The sequence below is a fragment of the Mytilus californianus genome, unplaced genomic scaffold (genome assembly GCF_021869535.1).
Source record: "Mytilus californianus isolate M0D057914Y unplaced genomic scaffold, xbMytCali1.0.p SCAF_13, whole genome shotgun sequence".
Taxonomy (NCBI): domain Eukaryota; kingdom Metazoa; phylum Mollusca; class Bivalvia; order Mytilida; family Mytilidae; genus Mytilus; species Mytilus californianus.
Genome location: NW_026262615.1, coordinates 17,987,370 through 18,005,641, shown reverse-complemented (window position 1 = coordinate 18,005,641; position 18,272 = coordinate 17,987,370). Strand labels below are relative to the sequence as shown.

The 18,272-nt window shown below is 32.8% G+C and overlaps 1 protein-coding gene across 3 annotated transcripts in view; it reads left to right on the top strand.

Annotated features, from left to right (window-relative positions):
- Nucleotides 1-16,612, top strand: part of LOC127723305 (E3 ubiquitin-protein ligase TRIM71-like) — a 44,196-nt gene extending 27,584 nt beyond the window's left edge. For 2 of the 3 annotated variants that reach the window (XM_052229858.1, XM_052229857.1), the window contains exon 2: nucleotides 14,640-16,612. In XM_052229858.1, coding sequence (XP_052085818.1) covers nucleotides 14,641-16,329 — 1,689 coding nt within the window. In that variant the 5' untranslated portion in view covers nucleotide 14,640 and the 3' untranslated portion in view covers nucleotides 16,330-16,612. Of the gene's footprint in view, nucleotides 1-11,339; nucleotides 11,434-14,639 lie in introns of those variants that run through there. The other variant, XM_052229856.1, reaches the window with a different exon arrangement.
- The last annotated feature ends 1,660 nt before the right edge of the window (nucleotides 16,613-18,272 follow it).

Genomic DNA, 18,272 nt, shown 5'->3' with positions numbered 1-18,272 from the left:
AACGTTCTCTAATTAAGATATAACTTTCACATAAACTGACTAGTTTTGAGAAAATACACAATCTTCTGATTGAACTGACTTATAGCGGGTTCAATTTCCAAATGAATATGAATGACTTTCATTTCATTTCTGATTATATCTTCCTTCAGAAATGTCGTTCCTGCTTATACATACACCGCACACAACCAAACGGACACACTTACAAAATAACTACAAGTGCATCGTGTATCTAAAGAGTTGGATGTTCTCCCACAAATAGAACGAATTAACTGTGCCAAATTCGTCTGCATACATATACAAAACATACAAGTGAAGTCAAGCAAAACTGTTCAACATTTACAACAAGATTATACAAATATAAAAAAATCTTGAAAATGATAAGAAATACGACTCAGGTATGAAGTTAAGGCCGATATGAACCATAACTGTGATAAATGGATTTTAAAAAAAGATGACGATACTGTCAACTTGTCAAAAAATATAAAAAGAGTATATTCGGGTCCAGATTGGTATCTTATTTGATTGCTATTATATATGTATTCGCTAAAATAGTTTTTTTGCTATATGATAGAATTCTTTTATAAACTTGCAATTGTACTCAATTATTCCTCATGTCTAGCATTCAATTGGTCTAACTAGTAGCCTCATCACCTACTTTTAATATTGTTTTATATTTCAGCCAATGTATAAGTATCAACAGGTTTGCCATTCTGGAACAAGGATGAAATTAACTTGATTTTCGGTTGTTTTACTGTTATCTGATGAAAATCAATCTTATAAAATTTTGAACCACCACATAAACTGTTCCTAATGGGAGACTACTGAAGTAGTCAAATTATTGGTGTTCGGGGGGCTACTCTTGATATTCATTGATAGACATAGAAAAAACATCGGTTGTAAAAAATAAAACCGTCGCACGGGAAGACAAAAATGGAAAAAAAACTAAAGAAAACTCCTAAGTTTTCACAACATTTTCCTTAAACATTTAAGCTATAATTCAGCAAGTTCCCTTGTGTGTAACACAATTGAGAATTTTTTGTTTTTTCTCTGGAAAGTGCATGCCAACTTAAAAGATGAATATTAGAGACAGAGCTTAACTAGGTGATTTTCATTAATACATTCTCATTGGCATTAAACATTACTTTTCCCATTTCATAGATAGTCCTTGCCACAACTGCATGTCCGTACTTAAATACATTGATAATCCAATTAGTGCTGATAAAGCATGACGATCCGCCAATGGTTACCATAATTCTAAAATATGATTATTCCTCTTTTACCGCCAAGCGATAATTGTTAGGGCTACAACTAGTTATCAATTAATAAAAATCAAATATTGATAAAAATGCACTAATATCAAGCCAGTATATCGATGTTTAGTAACCGTCATATGTCTAGTTATAAAATAAGCCAAATTGGAAATAAAAATACACAAAAATGCATAAATATGATCAAATATCCAAATGCATCCCATCACCATTCTTACTCGTCTAATTTCATTCCCGATAGTATGTATATTAAAACAAAGAACACGACAATATTGTACTAAAATATTATCGGATTAATATAATGTCAAGGCGATAGTTTTTTTCTGTTACATAGGTATGCTTGCTCTTTATGACGGTGATCATTAGTTGTCTACATCTTTGTCTTTTGGTTGATAGCTGATTGGCATTTACGTTTAGTTACAACTTGTTATTTCTAAATGTGTGCCATGTAAAAGTAAATGAATGTGTAATTGAAACCGTAGACTTTTAATATAATTCTTTCTTAGCATGCTGGGATTGGTTTAAAGTAACCTGTTTGTTGATAAAATCATACACATTAAATATTAGTATTTTTGGGTTGTTTAAACTGTGTTTAATCTTTATTTTTCTTTCATTCTTTTCAACACCACAGGATTCTACTCAAGTGTATTGCGCTACAATTTGCTTTACTTATTATTAGATAAAAGTTATGTTTACGGAAAGCAACAATGACTTACTTAATTTATAGAATCATTAATTTTGCTTTACAATTTGCTTTGATAAATTGTTCAAGAGTTTGTCAAAACGTGAACAGCTGAAACAACAAAAGTTTGTTTTTCAACAGTAGCCACGTGTCTAAAAGTGCACCAGTTTTTCTTGTAAACTGGGCCACCGAATCCTGCGGAAGATTGTTCAGTTAGTTAGTTAATCGTCCCAGTTGTCACTATAATAACCTCTAGAAAAATGTTTTTTTTTAATCTTACAGTTAGGCATTTAAGTAAGAAAATGTTATTAAGAGCCGGCACATATGTACAATTAACATCCCGAATAACGAAAATGATTAGGTTGCCTTAATTGAGCCGTCATCTTTTCAATGTATAAGCTATATGATGTTATTCATGTTTAGGCAATAAAAGCATTTTTTTGAAAAACTGGCCTCATAAGTACAAAGTGTATCTTTTTGACCATTTCCATTCTCAATTTTATAAGAATATTTTTATAAAGTCTGACTGTTTTACATAGCTTATAGAGAAAATCAGTTGGTGATGGATTGTATATGACTCAAATGATATATGGATTGAAGCGAAAGTTTGTCAACTGAATATATAGGATGTCTACTATAAAGATGTTTAGGATGATCAACCAACATAGGCACCGTGTCTTTTGGGACTGTTTGCCACTGAAATGTTGTTTTTTTGATTTTGTGGGTAGCTTTTTGCTATCTTTACTATAGGAGCTACGTTAAATGATCAGCCTGGCAATTTTTATCTACTTCAAAATTGTTAGGAAATGTAAAGATCCTGAATAGAGTTACTGTCCCTTAAATTTAAGTTTATCAGTTGTTGGATGTTTTTTGTGAAACTATTGGAGCTATGCTAAACATGTAAATTGCCACACAAAAAAAAATAAAAAAAAAAAAATTAGCACGACATTATATATTTACCACTAAGTATGAATTTGTCCACCTTTTTTCTAGACCCTGTATCATAAGTAGACAATTTTCATGTTAAACGTTTTAAAGATCTAAAACCACTTACACTTACCTTACGTCTCTTGACGCTTTGTGTAATACTTTTATAAGGCAGGTACAGGTCCCAGAAAATAAATAAATAAATGAATTGATTAAATGATAAATACATGACTAAATACAACGTAAACAGACAATTTTGTGTTATAATGTTGAAGATTTAATTTTGAAAAGTGGAAGGAAAAACGAAAATATAATAACTACCAGAACTAGTTAAAGTATTTGAGATAACATATACCTAAGTAATACTCTTATCAATTTTAGTTTATGAAATGTTTTTGTTTACGTCTGTAGGTATTTGGATAATGTCTGACAATGAAATTCAAACCACATTTGATAATTTAATGAAGGAAAAGCAAAACGGCGTACATGAAAAGCTATTTGAAAAGAAAAGAAATCCAAAGTGTCTCTTCAATCAGTAATATTTTCTACCTTAACGAAGATTTGAAAAAAAATCATAAAACCAATAACATTTCCCGTTGGTTAAAGTTGTTCTATTGGTGACCTGCAACCATAAATTAATAGTAAAAACCATTACGTTGTTTACCTTGCTACGTCTTAGATGTGCCGCTTTGTGGGTCGAACATCGCATTTAACAAGTTAAACAAGATGAAAAATGAAAAATCGCTTAATATTTGAAATTTGCATCAACCGTACCAGCCTCTACTAAATTTTTTAGAATTAACAAAAAAAACCCCACACATATCATTAGAAAAAAACAAAAGACCATTGAAAGGCTAAACAAATCATTATATCATATTCCCATTTTCATGGAATACGATGCACACTTTCTCATATATTTTAAGGCATATTTAATATTTAACATTTTAAAGCATTGATGTTTTGTAGTATGATTAGTAAATGGACAGTTTCTGACTTCCGGAAAATAAAAAAAATACGTTAGTGGTGTTATGTTCAGATTTGTGACGAAGGATTTTGTACTGAGTGTAATAAACAACATGGTGCCGTAAATTCATCTAAAGAGTACCATAGCTACCTTCAAAAGTATTAGAAATCAAGCAAACATGTCAGGAACACAAGAGACTGTAGCAAACATTATGTAAGAAGCAGTCCGTGCTATGGAAGATGTTTCATAGAGACACATCATGGCTGTAAAGATTTAACAGCAATATATGGCATTGTTTAAAATATCAACAACGAATTTTTTGAAATAAAAAAACAAAAATTGTCGGAATGATGGTAATGTACAAAGAGTCCGTACTCACCGTTAAAAAAAACTTAAGTGCAATCAGGAACAAAGAGACAAGATTACACATGATACCAAGCGAATTCGTTAAAGAATCAACCACCATTTAGACAAACTGCAAGAACATTTTTTACAAAACTGTATGTTACTGAAGAAAGAGATTGCAATGAAATAAATCAGTTATTTTCTCTGGTTGAGGAAAATGAACAAGGTATAACAATTTACAAGTTAATATCACTAAAATAAGGCAACGTGCATCAGAACATCAAGCATTTTAAGCATTGTAGCACATTGAAAAGAGGTTTTAGTAGAAAGAATGTACCCATTCTCTTGTTAAAATGAAAATGAAAATGTGAAAACAAAAAACCTTTTTATATAGGTTAAAAAAGAGGTCCAAAATCTGGAGGGGATTAAAACGTTTGGGTAGGTGGCTACTTTTGCAACAGCATGCGATGTTATAATTATCGACACAAAACACGCTATTAACAAATCCCAAATGTGTTGAAAATAGAAAGCTAAGCAACAACATCTAAATAAATTCACAAGATGAACTGATTAAGGGTTGTGCAATTCTTTAAAATGGAGAGATTAAAAAGCGGCGGTACGCACGATTTTGAAATCAATCGGTGTACAACAGCATGTGATATGGTATATATTGAAGAAGAAAGTTTCATTGCAGTAGCCAGTGTCCATGCTGCATATTGAATTTACATCATTAACCCGACCAGTAGAGAAGTTAAGAGATATATAAAAGTGAGTTCGAACCCATCAGGAATTGCATAAAGAAGAGATGCCCTTGTCCTCTGTAAATTAGGTACTAGTATATGGATAAAGGAAATGCATTTAAAAGATCAATTACAAACGTTAATTGTAAGTTTCAAAGTGCCATATTATTCGTGTATTGCAGTACATGATGACAACATTCATTTTACAAATAACAGCAAACATTCTGTGACATACGACAACATTCAAGATAACCCTGAATTGGAATTTTAGTATACTAGTACATAAAATCTGCAATATCTACAGGGTATATCTGTAGACAGCAATAGAAACGTGTATATTGCCAGTAGGGATACACATAGCGTTGTCGTTATTAACACTGATGGAAAACGTTACAGGACAATATTGTCCACTAGTGATGGCCCTAGTGGTCCACGTGCATTAATATTGCAGTACGAAAGAAAAAGAAAAAAAATAACAAGTTGCTGATGAAAGAAATTTTGCATTTCTATATGATGATTTTTGAATGAAGTGTTGTGAACTTTAAACTATGAACTTACTTGTAATATTTTTTTTTTAAATCAGAAAGATACACAGCGTGTCGATAATTTCATTATGGCATTCCACAAGGTCATGTTTTCTCTACTGTTTATGACATCTTGACACTAAATCCTTTGAATGTGTACCTATTGATATCTTTTTTAATTGTTATTTGATTTTAACTAGCTTTCAGTGTCTGCGAGAACTCCAAGATCGGTACTTTGTGTCTTATGTGTTTTTCTTAGTTGTGTTTGTGCTTTGTACCGATCTGATGAGTCAATCCCTTTGCAACTGATTTGGGGCAGGACCTGCTTCCCCTTCAGGAGTACCTGATATCATCCCTCGGTTTTTGGTGGATTTTGTGTTGCTTAGTCCTTATATGCTGTGTTTTGTATACTGTAGTTTGTCTTTTGGTCGATTTTGTTTTTTCCCATGACATTGTCTGTTCGTTTTCAACTTTTGTTTCGAAGTTTGAATATCCCTTTGGCTTCTAATTTACTACTTGATGACAACTAATGTTAATCGCATACTTCGTAACCATTACAAATTCCAGTAACGACAGCTGTAATACAATTTCTCTTTTCTATTCAATTATTGAATCTTCTTACAGTCTGAAATGTATGATCCCAGAGTCATTCAATGATTAATATCACATTTAAAGGATTAACTACTTTTACAAGAAAACTTTTAGGATTCTAGATACGTATTCAGTGACTTTCTGAATATTCTTCGCAAAAAACAATTCCTGGAAAGTAATTTGGTTTCAGAAAAAAAAAATCATTATTCTTATTAAGAGACACTGATATCCATTCCGTTGTTAGGTGAAACTGCGTTTTACTGATAAAATGTATGACAGCTTTCAAATATATTTCATTACAGGATTTTCTATCATTCACAATCTAAAAAGGAACGTCGACCCTTTATTTTCGTATTCATATTATTCACAAAATGTACTGTTTTCTTTTTCTGAAACACAGCCTTTCGCAATACATATACACGAAAGGAAAAGTAGGATATACTTCTGTAAATCCGACAGATAAGTCAAGCTGTTACCAAATGCAAATTGGTCTTCCGACATGGTAAAAGATCTGTTGAAAAATAATTTTTAAGACAGATACTATAAAATAAATAAAAAAACAGTCATTTCGGATATTGTATAGCTATAATTATAAGGAAGAGGTTTTCTTCATTGTTGAATTATCATCGCTTACAACAGCGCAGTTTGACTCATTGGGAAGCACATGTAGAATTTTCAATTTTATATTTCGAACACAATAGACCCTGTTAAGACAGCATAACTTTTTAAAATGTGAAATTGCTTATATAATAAAAAAAGGCGAATGCACAAATGTTCAAATCTGATATAAAAAAAACATGTTTCTATAAACTTTGAAATGAAAATCAAGATTTAGAAAACAAGTAATAAGACTGATCGAAAAAAAATTAACCATATTTTCTGTTACCTATTATATAATACCTGCTGTAAGTAAACACATTCTGTATTACAGATACAATGGATAAGCGTTGATTCTTGAAAAATAAACCATGAGCCCATGGCCAGAGAGGGAATTAATTGTTTTTCATGAATCAACGCTTATCCATTGTATCTCTTACTTAAACTATTGTGTTGGTTTCCTTTCAAAATTAAAGCCTTTTCTTAATCAGAAGGTATTGTAAGTGAGTTTAAATAACCATGCTATCGTGCTGAACGATGCATTAATGAATCAAAGTTCACCTTGAATTAGTTAAAATACAAATATAGCATAACACGTCTGTCTTTGAATTATCATGCATCTAACTTTTATCCGTAATTGACAAAATAAGACATATTCGAACTTATTTCTAAGTATATCCTAAGTATAATAAGTATATTACCGAATTTTCTGACAAAAACCATAATTCTAGGCACATCACGATTTACTCGTATAGCGGTTTGCGAATAAACATTTGTAAATATATGTAGTAAAACAGATAAAATCATTCCATACTATATTTATAAAACAAAAATGGAAAAATTGAATGTAATGATTTTTTTTCAAATACGTGAAATAGCCAATAATAATCCCGCTATTATTACAAAAATATTCACAAAAACACTCAAAATTAGAAAAACGAAAAAAAAAAAAAAAATAGGGACAACAAAGAGAAAACAGGGATTCGAACCTAAACCGAAAAGTCTCTACTTCTAACTTGACTCTATAACTCATTGATCTTAACCTCGTGGCTACCAACTTATACTATACGATTGTCTATCATGTATATATAAAGGTACAAACCCTGTGTATCCGTTGTACCGATGTGTAAAACAAGAAGATCAAAGAAGCCAGATTGTTAAATTTCACATTCAGATATATTGATGATGTTCTTTCCATTACCAATCCAAACTTTTCTTATTGTGTTCCACGAATATATCTTCCAGAACTAGAAATTAAAGAAACAACAGACACGGCTTCCTCCGCTTCAGTTTTAGACTTATACCTCGAATTTGACATAAGCGGTCATCTTAGTACCAGAATCAATGACAAACGAGACGATTTTAATTTTGAAATTATCAATTTTCCCCACCTTAGTAGCAATATACCAACTTCACCTGTATATGGGATATACATTTCCCAACTCATTCGGTATTCAAGAGTTTGCAGTTGCTAACCAGACTTTATAAAATGTCACCAGTGACTGAGCAGAAAGTTGATTTGATTTGATTTTTGGTGTTTTAACGCCACTTTTAAGCACCGCTTTTGGGCTATTTCATGGCGGCCAGTTTTTATTGGTGGAGGAAGCCGGAGTGCCCGGAGAAAACCACCGACCTTCGATAGGAAAACTGTCAATCCTAGTCAATTAAGATTGGAGTCGAGTGCACTCGCACGAGCGGGGTTCGAACTCACAACCTCAGTGTTGACTGGCTAGTGATTACAGTAGTTACTACTTAAACCACTCGGCCACCGAGGCCCCAGCAGAAAGTTGAAGAACCAGGGTTAAATCAAAGAACGTCTCGTCCATTTTCTAAAAAAAGGTTCATCGGAAGATATCAAGACCTTGTTGATAAATATTCCCTATCAACTTCACAAATAATACATGATGGTCTTGAAGTATAGATTCTAGGTTCTGACGTTGTTTATCATCTTTATTACGTGTTATAGTGTTCTTTTATTTGTCTTTGTAAATTATTAACCTTTACTGTTTAGTCCATTTTTGGTAATATCCATTTGGCGTGGCTGGGTACTTATGCATCCCGCCAATGTTTTGTTATGCTGTGGTAATTTTTTGAATTCTTGTCTTTTATATTTGCTTATGTGCTTTGTCTTTATGCCATTTTGTTTTTCTTTGTTGTCATATTTGTTTGTTTTTATAGTGATTTATATTATAAAACAATGTTGACTGCTGTTCCCCTATTTTTGACTTTTTTTACTTATTATGTCTGTTTGTTTTGTTCACATTGTTGTCAATATAATTGAAATTTTATGCGACTGTCATTCAAGTGAGAGGTTTAGCTAGCTATAAAACCAGGTTTAATCCACCATTTTCTACAGAAGGTAAATACCTGTACCAAGTCAAGAATATGACAGTTGTTTTCCATTCGTTTGAAGTATTTGAGCTTTTGATTGGCCATTTGATAAGGGACTTTTCGATTTGAATTTACCTTGGAGTTCGGTATTTTGTTATAATTTTACTTTTTTCTAATAAAGAGATTATGGATCTAAAACAAAAATATCAATCAGTACACATCCAAAATCCAATGGATTTAGTGTAAAATGGTTGAGAGCAAGCATGTGATCTTTTAAAACAAAATCTAAAATAAATGTTTTTAATGATTGGAATGTTTTCTCAATAATAAATCCCGGTATTGGTTCAAATTGCATGGAATGATGAGAATAAAATTTGATGAGGATTGTCTAAAGACAGATTATGTTAACTTGCTGTAGGAACACTGCATGCATTATGGCGTAGGTAACTGAAACGATAAAGTACCTTCATGTTAACATAACCTGCATTTGGGATATTCTTTAAAAATAGTTGAACGGTACAAATAAAATACTTGCCTCCATTAACAATGTTGAAAGCGGTCAGCCATTTTTATAAACTATTGAAATTCTTGTATTCTTCACGGCATGACAGTGACGTCATGCACAATTTAGTTCGATTTTTGTCTAAAATTATACTTACTTGGTTTGCAATGAAATTAACATATATTATATCTATTTGAGACAAATGAAAAAAAGGATAGAATCAGATCCTTGTCATACCTTGCTTTTTTTATTAAACTTGTATATCATAAAGAAAAAGACAGTTAAGAGAAGAAGGTTGAATGTGACCTACCGAATAAGACTTATCACAGGGTTTGTACTTACATGATCAACACGACGCATGCCACTTGTGGAGTAGGATCTGCTTACCTTTCATGAGCACCTGCGATCACCCCTACGGTTTTTGGAGGGGTTCTTGTTGCTCTGTCTTAAGTTTTCTATGATGCGTTTTGTATACTGCAGTTTGTCTTTTGGTCTTTTTTTTTTGCCATAGCGTTGTCATTTTTTTTTCGACTTATGATTTTCAATTTCCCTTTGGTGTCTTTCGCCTCTCTTGTATAAGAAAGTTGTCAGTTATTTTTATGAAATAGAACATTTGGGACATTGAAGTGGTATCATTATTTGTACATGATAATCAGTCCTATCAGGATTCCCGAATATACTAAATTAGTACCTCTTCATCACTTCGGTGTTGACATGAATAACAATTATATGGTCATTTTTATAAATTTCCTGTTTACAAAAGTATGAATTTTTCGAAATACTAAGGATTTTCTTATCCCAGGCATAGATTAACTTAGCCGTATTTGGCACAACCTTTTGGAATTTTGGGTCCTCAATGCTCTTCAATTTTGTACTTGTTTGGCTTTATAATTATTTTGATCTGAGCGTCACTGATGAGTCTTATGTAGAAGAAACGCGCGTCTGGCGTATTAAATTATAAGCCTTGTACCTTTGATAACTATTTTAGCCCTTGAATTGTGTAAACTTCACACTTAATCCGTACATTATTACACCAATAACCATACAACCATACCATACACTATATACAGCATTCTCAATACACAATAAGCCATGAATTTTAATACCCTTTTCCATTTCCTATTTGATTTATACAAGATTTGTACCTTTAACAACTATTCACAATGTATAGTGTATTTGAAAGAATCGCAAATTTCAATATATCTTTCATATACCTGGATAAGTCCTTACCTTTCTTTTTCAATGATTTTTAAAATTAATATGTTCTTTGTTTGTTCGGGAGCTGCCATTTGATTTTTATGGGGGGGGGGGGGGATGGGGGGGGATGGGGGAGGGGGGGTAGGGGGGGGGGGGGGGTGCTAGGATGATAATGTTGTCCTGCATTTTCTTTTGTTTTTAATCCCTGTCCTGCATTTTTATTTTTCACTCTATTTGGTCCTGCCTTCTTTTTTTTTAGTTTATCCTGACTTTTTTTTACATAAATTGTCATCCTGCCTTATTTTTTAGCAAAGTGTCTCAACCTGCCTTTTTTTTTACTCAAAACTCCTGTCCTGCCTATTGTTTTCAAATTTCATCCTAGCCCCCCCCCCCCCCCCCACCCCCCCTTCATAAAAATCAAATTGTAGCTCCCTTACGTCATTCGGCATTGGATGAAACGAACCATACGTTGATTAAATAACTTAAAGATAATCAACCAATCGGGAAGATTATAACTTTGGTAGAAATATAATTAGAGGAATATAATTATCTTTTGTTGTCTTATTTTGCATCTTTCTGATGTAACAACTATATGATCTTAAATATGCTTTGATATTAAACTAGTTCTTTGAAATACCCGCGCTTTTATAACTTATCATGTTCAGGAAGTAGTTATCATGTGACCGTGTTTACATTCCTTCTTTTGTTCTTATAACGACGGTTATCTTTTGAAGGACTATGGACGACTGATTGCCGATTATAAAGGTATTATATCCTACAAGAAAATCTGTTTAATTCATTCAACTGTAAAACTTTGAATGTCATTTTGTTACTCCTAAAATAAAACCCTTTTGTATTGATTGTTTGACATGTAGTGAACCTTACATACACAACATCAGTCTTAACCATGTTAACATGTGTGTGTGTGTACAGAAGTTGTTATGACTACTAGTTTATACACTATCTATTGATTTTCTATGATTAGATATATATTTCATTATGAAAGTCCCTACAATAATTGCCTTTGGTTGATATGTATTTTTAAGACAAACATTAATAGCCGCATCGTCGGTTACACATACGGTGTATTTGTATATTCAAAAGTGAACATAGAATAATTCATTTAATCGCAACTATTTTATTTTAATACATATGAGAGAATAATGAATATGGAAGGACAAGAACATTCAACTTAAGTGTTCCTAGCTACCTGTCAACAGATAATAGCGCAAGATTTTGGCAATATTCCAGATAAACATGTGGACCGCAGTCCACTCAGTTTCAAACGTTGTTATATATACTGGGCCGTTCCTGCTGGTCTGAACTGCTTGTCTAATCAGTGCGTTGTGATCTGGAATGAATTTATGGATTTTTGTTAGTTTTCCTATTGGTCATATAGCTCTCCAACTGTTTCGGTTCTTATACATCATCGGTTTTCAAATATTCGGCTTTGATCGTTCCAAATTAAGGTAAATCCAGATAAGCACTTCCGACGCATGAAATTTCCAAAGTTTTGTTTTAATATTTTTTATATAATTCTACTTAATTATGCATGTTAAGGTACCAGTAACAAATATTTCATGAAAGGGTTAAAACAGATTTTTAAGACATATTTGTTTGACATGTCCCACAAAGTTCCATATGTTCAGCTTTAGACATGTAATAATAGGTCACTTAAAGGGTTTACTAAGTTCTTTCATAGATACAAAGATTTGGTTTTTAAGTTTTTAAGTAGAATTCTTATAAAAACTCATTAAAGAAAGCAGGGTACTAATTTTGTACACCAGGTGCGCGTTTCCTCTTAGACACACAATTAAGTGACGCTTGAAGTTTTAAGGCAAAATCAAGTATGAAGTTGAAGAGCATTGACGACCGAAAATTCCAAACGTTTGGCCAAATACGGCATAGGTAATATACGCCTGGGTTAAAAAATGCCTAATATTTAAAAGGAATTTAAAGTTTTGTTGGCAGTAAATTTGTAAAACAATTCCGATCAATTATATTTTATGTCAATATAGAAATGGTGACTACTGGTTTTACCCACGGGGACTAAACGTCCACCAGCAGTGGATTGACCCAGTGGTTGTTAAAACTCATTAGAGTACCACACGAACAATATTTTACGCCAGACATGCGTGTCGTCTTCACGTTACTCATAAATGACGCTCGAATCAAAACAGTTTAAAGGCAAAAGCAATTATGAAGAAAAATCATGATATCACGCTCTACTATTTACGATAATATTGTTTATAAAGCACGTTAATTTAAATACGATCCATGCAAAATTAGAGATCATTTGAATAAACTTATTCTTAAAGATTAGCATTTAAACACCGTTCTAAGATCTTTTAAGTATGGTTTTTGATCAATTTCAACATTACTAAATATGCATTTTTTTCATTTCTGAAAAATTATGGTCCTGTCATTGTTATGTACCTCTACATTGGCATAGGACACGGACTTTTTTCCCAAACTGTTTATGACGTCTTCAATAAATTCGTTGAATGTGTACTGATGATACTTTAGTTTGTGAGAATTGTGAAAATGATTCATTTATCATAACAATAAGGAGATGTACTATGATTGTCAGTGAGACAACTCTCCACCAAAGACAAAAATGACATAGAAGTTAACAACTGTAAGTCACCGGGTGGCCTTCAACAATGAGCAAAACCCATACCGCATAGTCATGTATAAAAGGCCCCGAAAACACAAATGTGAAACAATTCAAACGAGAAAACTAACGACCTGATGTATGTACAAAACAATGAACGAAAAACAAATATGATAAACAACAACAAACAACAACTACTGAATTAAAGGCTCCTGACTTGGGAAAGGCAAAGGGTTTATTGGCGCCAAACCCTCCTCCTATCTTTGGAAAGTGGTGAAAGAGTACAACCTAATAAATCTATCAAATAAAAACAGTTGAAAAGGGCTAAACTCATCAGATCGGTATAAAGCAGAAAACCATCTAACAAAAACACAGACCTGACGGAGCATGGTATTTATACATAACCACAACAAAAAAGACACTAAGTACAGATCTGAGAGTACACGCAGTTACTGACAGCTAATTCTAAGCCAATATCAACTAATAAAAAAATATGCATCTAAGACTAAAATATAGATCAGTACACGCATCTGAGACTAAAATATAGATCAGTACACGCATCTAAGACTAAAATATAGATCAGTACACATCCAACATCCAATGAATTTAGTGTAAAGATAAGATTAACAGTCAGAGAAAAAACATGACCTTGTGCAATGCCAAGATACAGTATTAGTTGTTATTGGAATTAACCACGAGTACTCTATGATCGGTTCTGTATGTCATTTGTCTTTACGTTAGTAAGTTTTCGTGCTTCAACTCATTTTTAACTGATTTGTTTACGGTCTTTCTTTATAGTGTACTTTTACACCATTGTCCCCATTAGAGAAGGGTTGAGCGCTCACAAACATGTTTAACTCAGCCACATGTATGTACCTGTTACAAATCAGGAGCCTGTAATTCAGTGGTTGAAGTTGGATGCTGTTTGTTATATTTGTTTATCGTTCATTGTCAGGCCTTTGGTTTATGTTTAATTTTTCTTTTACATTTTGTAATGTGCGTTTTATAGCTGACTATACGGTATGGTTTTTTGTGCAATGTTGAATGCCGTAAGGTGACTTATAATTACTCAAATCCACGTTATTTTGGTAGTTGTCTTAGTGGCAATCATACCACATATCATTATCATATATAAAGTCATAACAGAGCTAGAATATTATAAACAGTTTGTTATTTAGTGAGCGATTCTTGTAATATATTTTCTACTGTTGGGTGTTTGTTAATAGTTGGAAATGCATTGATAATCAAATGAAAAAGAATATCCTATTTACGTTTTCTTGGTTCCTGGTGCACTCATGGTCACATGTTCTCATAGATTTAAAGCATATGCAAATTTAAAGATATGCATATTTTGTAGTATGGCGAGTAATTGGACTGTGTGTGGCGTCTGTGACTTCCGGAACATACAAAAATCATCAGTAGTGTGGTGTTCAGAATGTGACGAGGGACTTTGTGACGAGTGTAAAGAACATCATGGTGCCGTAAAATCATCTCGAAACCACAACGTTATCCCTGTCACTGAGTACCAGAAACTACCGTTGAATGTACTAAAAATCACACAAACATGCCAAAAACACAAAGAGCAATATCAAACTTTCTGTAAAAAACATGATTGCCCATGCTGTAGAAGATGTGTTATAGAGACACATAATGAGTGTAAAGATTTAACAGCAATAGACGACATGGTTCATAATATTAAATCATCAAATGCATTTCTTGAGATACAAACACAGCTGTCGGAAATGTTGGAAAACATACAAACACTCCGAAATGACCGTAGAAAAAATTTAAAATGCCTTCAGGAACAAAGAGATAAGATTGCACTTGATATCAAGCAAACCCGTAAAATGTTAAATGACTATTTAGATGAAATACAAGACAATTTGATTGAGGAACTATATAATACTGAAGAAAATGAAAGTAAAAAAATAAACCAGTTGTTGTCTACAATTGAGAAGAACGAACGGCAGATTACTGATTTAAAAGTTAATTTTACTAACATACAACAACATGCATCAGACATTCAGGCATTTTTAGCATTGAAGCACATTGGAAAAGAGGTGTCTGACAAAGAAGAATTTATTCTGTCTGTTCTCAAAAGCGAGGAGATGGAGATAAAAACCCTTTATTCAGTGGCTGATAAAGAAATACAGAATATTGGGAAATATCTTGGTTCTGTTGGTTTTGAATCAAATCCCAGCAGTGTTGTCATTACAGGAAATAAAAGCCAACAAGCTCAGATGACCGTACCCATTGCAATATCCAAATGCATTGATACTATAGAACTCAGAAACAAGAGAGAAATGAATATGGCTAGTGGAATTATAAGAGGTTGTGCAATAATTCCAAATGGAAAGATGATGTTTAGCTATCAGGACCATAAAAAAGTTACTGCATTTAATAGCAACGGTACGTACATTTTTGAAGTCACAATGGATACATCCGCATGTGATATTGCGTATATTGAAGCAGAAAATATCATTGCTGTGACAAGTGGTTACAGTAAAATGTCTATAAACATGATAAACATCATTGACCTAAACAGTAGAAAGATGAAAAGATCTATTCGAGTAAGCTCCTGTCCTTATGGAATAGCAGTACGAAACGATACCCTTGTTTTCTGTGAAGAAGGTAAAGGGATACAAGAAATACAATTAAAGAATGATTCCAAAAAGACACTTGTTAGTCATTGTTTACCAATTTTTTCGTATATTGCAGTGAATGGGGACAGACTTTATTTTACAAATAAAGACGAGAACTCTCTAACATGCTGCGACATTCGTGGTAATTTAGAATGGAAGTTAAAAGATATTCAAGATCTAAAATATCCACAAGGTATATCAATAGACAGTAACGGTAACCTGTATGTGGCTTGTGTGAAATCGCACAGCGTTGTCCTTATCAGTAACGATGGAAAACGTTATAGAACTATTCTGACGGCTATTGATGGCCTGTCGAGTCCACGTGCATTGCATATCGAACGAAAAAGTAACTCGCTACTAGTTGCAAACGAGAGGAAGTATGCATTTCTTTATGATATTGAATGAACTGAAAGCTATGCTATATATAGTTTAATTCTGAATTCGTCAAATATGTCAGAAACTTATGTATATAAGTAACATCAGTGAAACCAACTAAAAGTTCTTTGTTTTACGAAGAAATCATTTATTGAAAAGTTCTCCATTTAATAGAATAGTCCACTAACAATTTATTATTTACTGTAAGCAAACTTCTTTTGCGGATACTTTATTTCCATTTCTTGTCGAACTGACTTCGTGAATTTATTTATAAATAGCAAAGGTAAATCAAAATAAAGGATATGATGCATTAGTTCATGAGACAAAATCACTACGCATAAAAGAAACATAACAATATATGATTGCGCTTTAATTGCTGTAAATAATCTAAACGTCTCAGTTGAGTCAGTATAAACATGTTGTGAATCAGAGAGTTGAAAAAAATTGAGGATGAATGAATGAAATTAAATTCTCATAAACTAGTTACACAATTACAGAGATGTAAGTATTTACAATAAATAAATGAAAGCGCAATGTAAAGTCATGTTTTACAATTAGAATACATTTTCCGATATTATCTGAAGACGTCCAGCATTCTGTTGAAGCGTTTTCGACAATGGTCTTTTTATTGTCTTTTGCAAAGACAGAAGTGCGTTCAATATAAAAAAATAATCTGTTCTGTGCAAAAATATGAGTGCCTATTACAGAAAATGACATTCGTTTTCCCAATTTTAGCAAAAACTGAAAAGATCAGGTGCCTCCCGTTTCCGAATCTGAATTGAAGTACAACTACTCATGTTTGAGGTTTTTATTGTCTCGCCTTGACGGAGTCAAGAAGCACGACTTATGTATGCTGTTTCCAACGGCGGTGTCGGCGGGGGCTTTAAAAATGTATAAGTTAGTGATTAGCTCAGTTTATGGCAAACCAGTAGTAGTAGGTCAATGATATTTGGTATGCAGTTGTATCAGCATTGGTATATCTCATAGCAATGGAAAATTTAATCCCGCTCCCTCAGTCATGGTCTATAATCTCTGAAACGTTTGCTTACTTTACATGTATTAGCTTGTGATTAAGTCAGATTAAGTGAAACTACTAGTGGTAGGGCAATGATATTTGGTATGTAGATGCATTAGCATTGGTACATCTTATTTCCATGAAAAATTATTTGGCTACGTCCCCTCAGTCATGGTCTATTGAATTTGAATGTTTTGCTTAGTTTATATCTCAAGTTTATGATTAGATCAATTTAGGAGAAACCGCTTATGTTAAGTCAATGATATTAGGTAGGCAGTTGTATTAGCATCTCTTTTCCATGGTGATTATATGGCCCCACCGCCTCATCATGGTTCTTTAACTTTGAAACTTTTACATTGTTTACAAATTAAAGTTTGTGTTTATGTTATTGTAAAGGGAACCACTTGTGATAAGTCAATAGTATTTTGTATGCAGTTTTATAAGCATTAGCATTTCTCATTTCCAATGGGTTGCTTCATGTATTTGGTCCTGCACCATAAGCCAGGGTTCGTTGCATTGACTTTGAATGTTTTGGATTCAATATTTGCAGTATACTATCAAATTACAAAAAAAGGCGAGACATATCTCTGTGGCAACAGTTTATGATTGATGTCATGTGGACAAATGTCTAACACCTTTGTTTTATCTATCACTAATATAAGTGGCTATTGGTTAATAACACTTTTTGTGTTAAGACAGAAACAATGTTGCGTTAATCTTAGCATAAAACTAATATTTAATATCATGGTCTGTAAATGCAACACGAGAAGATGACATCTTTTTCCGGTAATCAATTGATTTATAATACATCCAGCCTTATTAAGTAACTGCAATACACTTTAACACTCACCTGTTTGTGATCTGACATAATTGGTGACATATAATGTTGGAGTACACCAAAAGGAATCTAAACATTTGCCTGCAAGAGATAAAACCTTTGTTTCTGAATCATTTATAC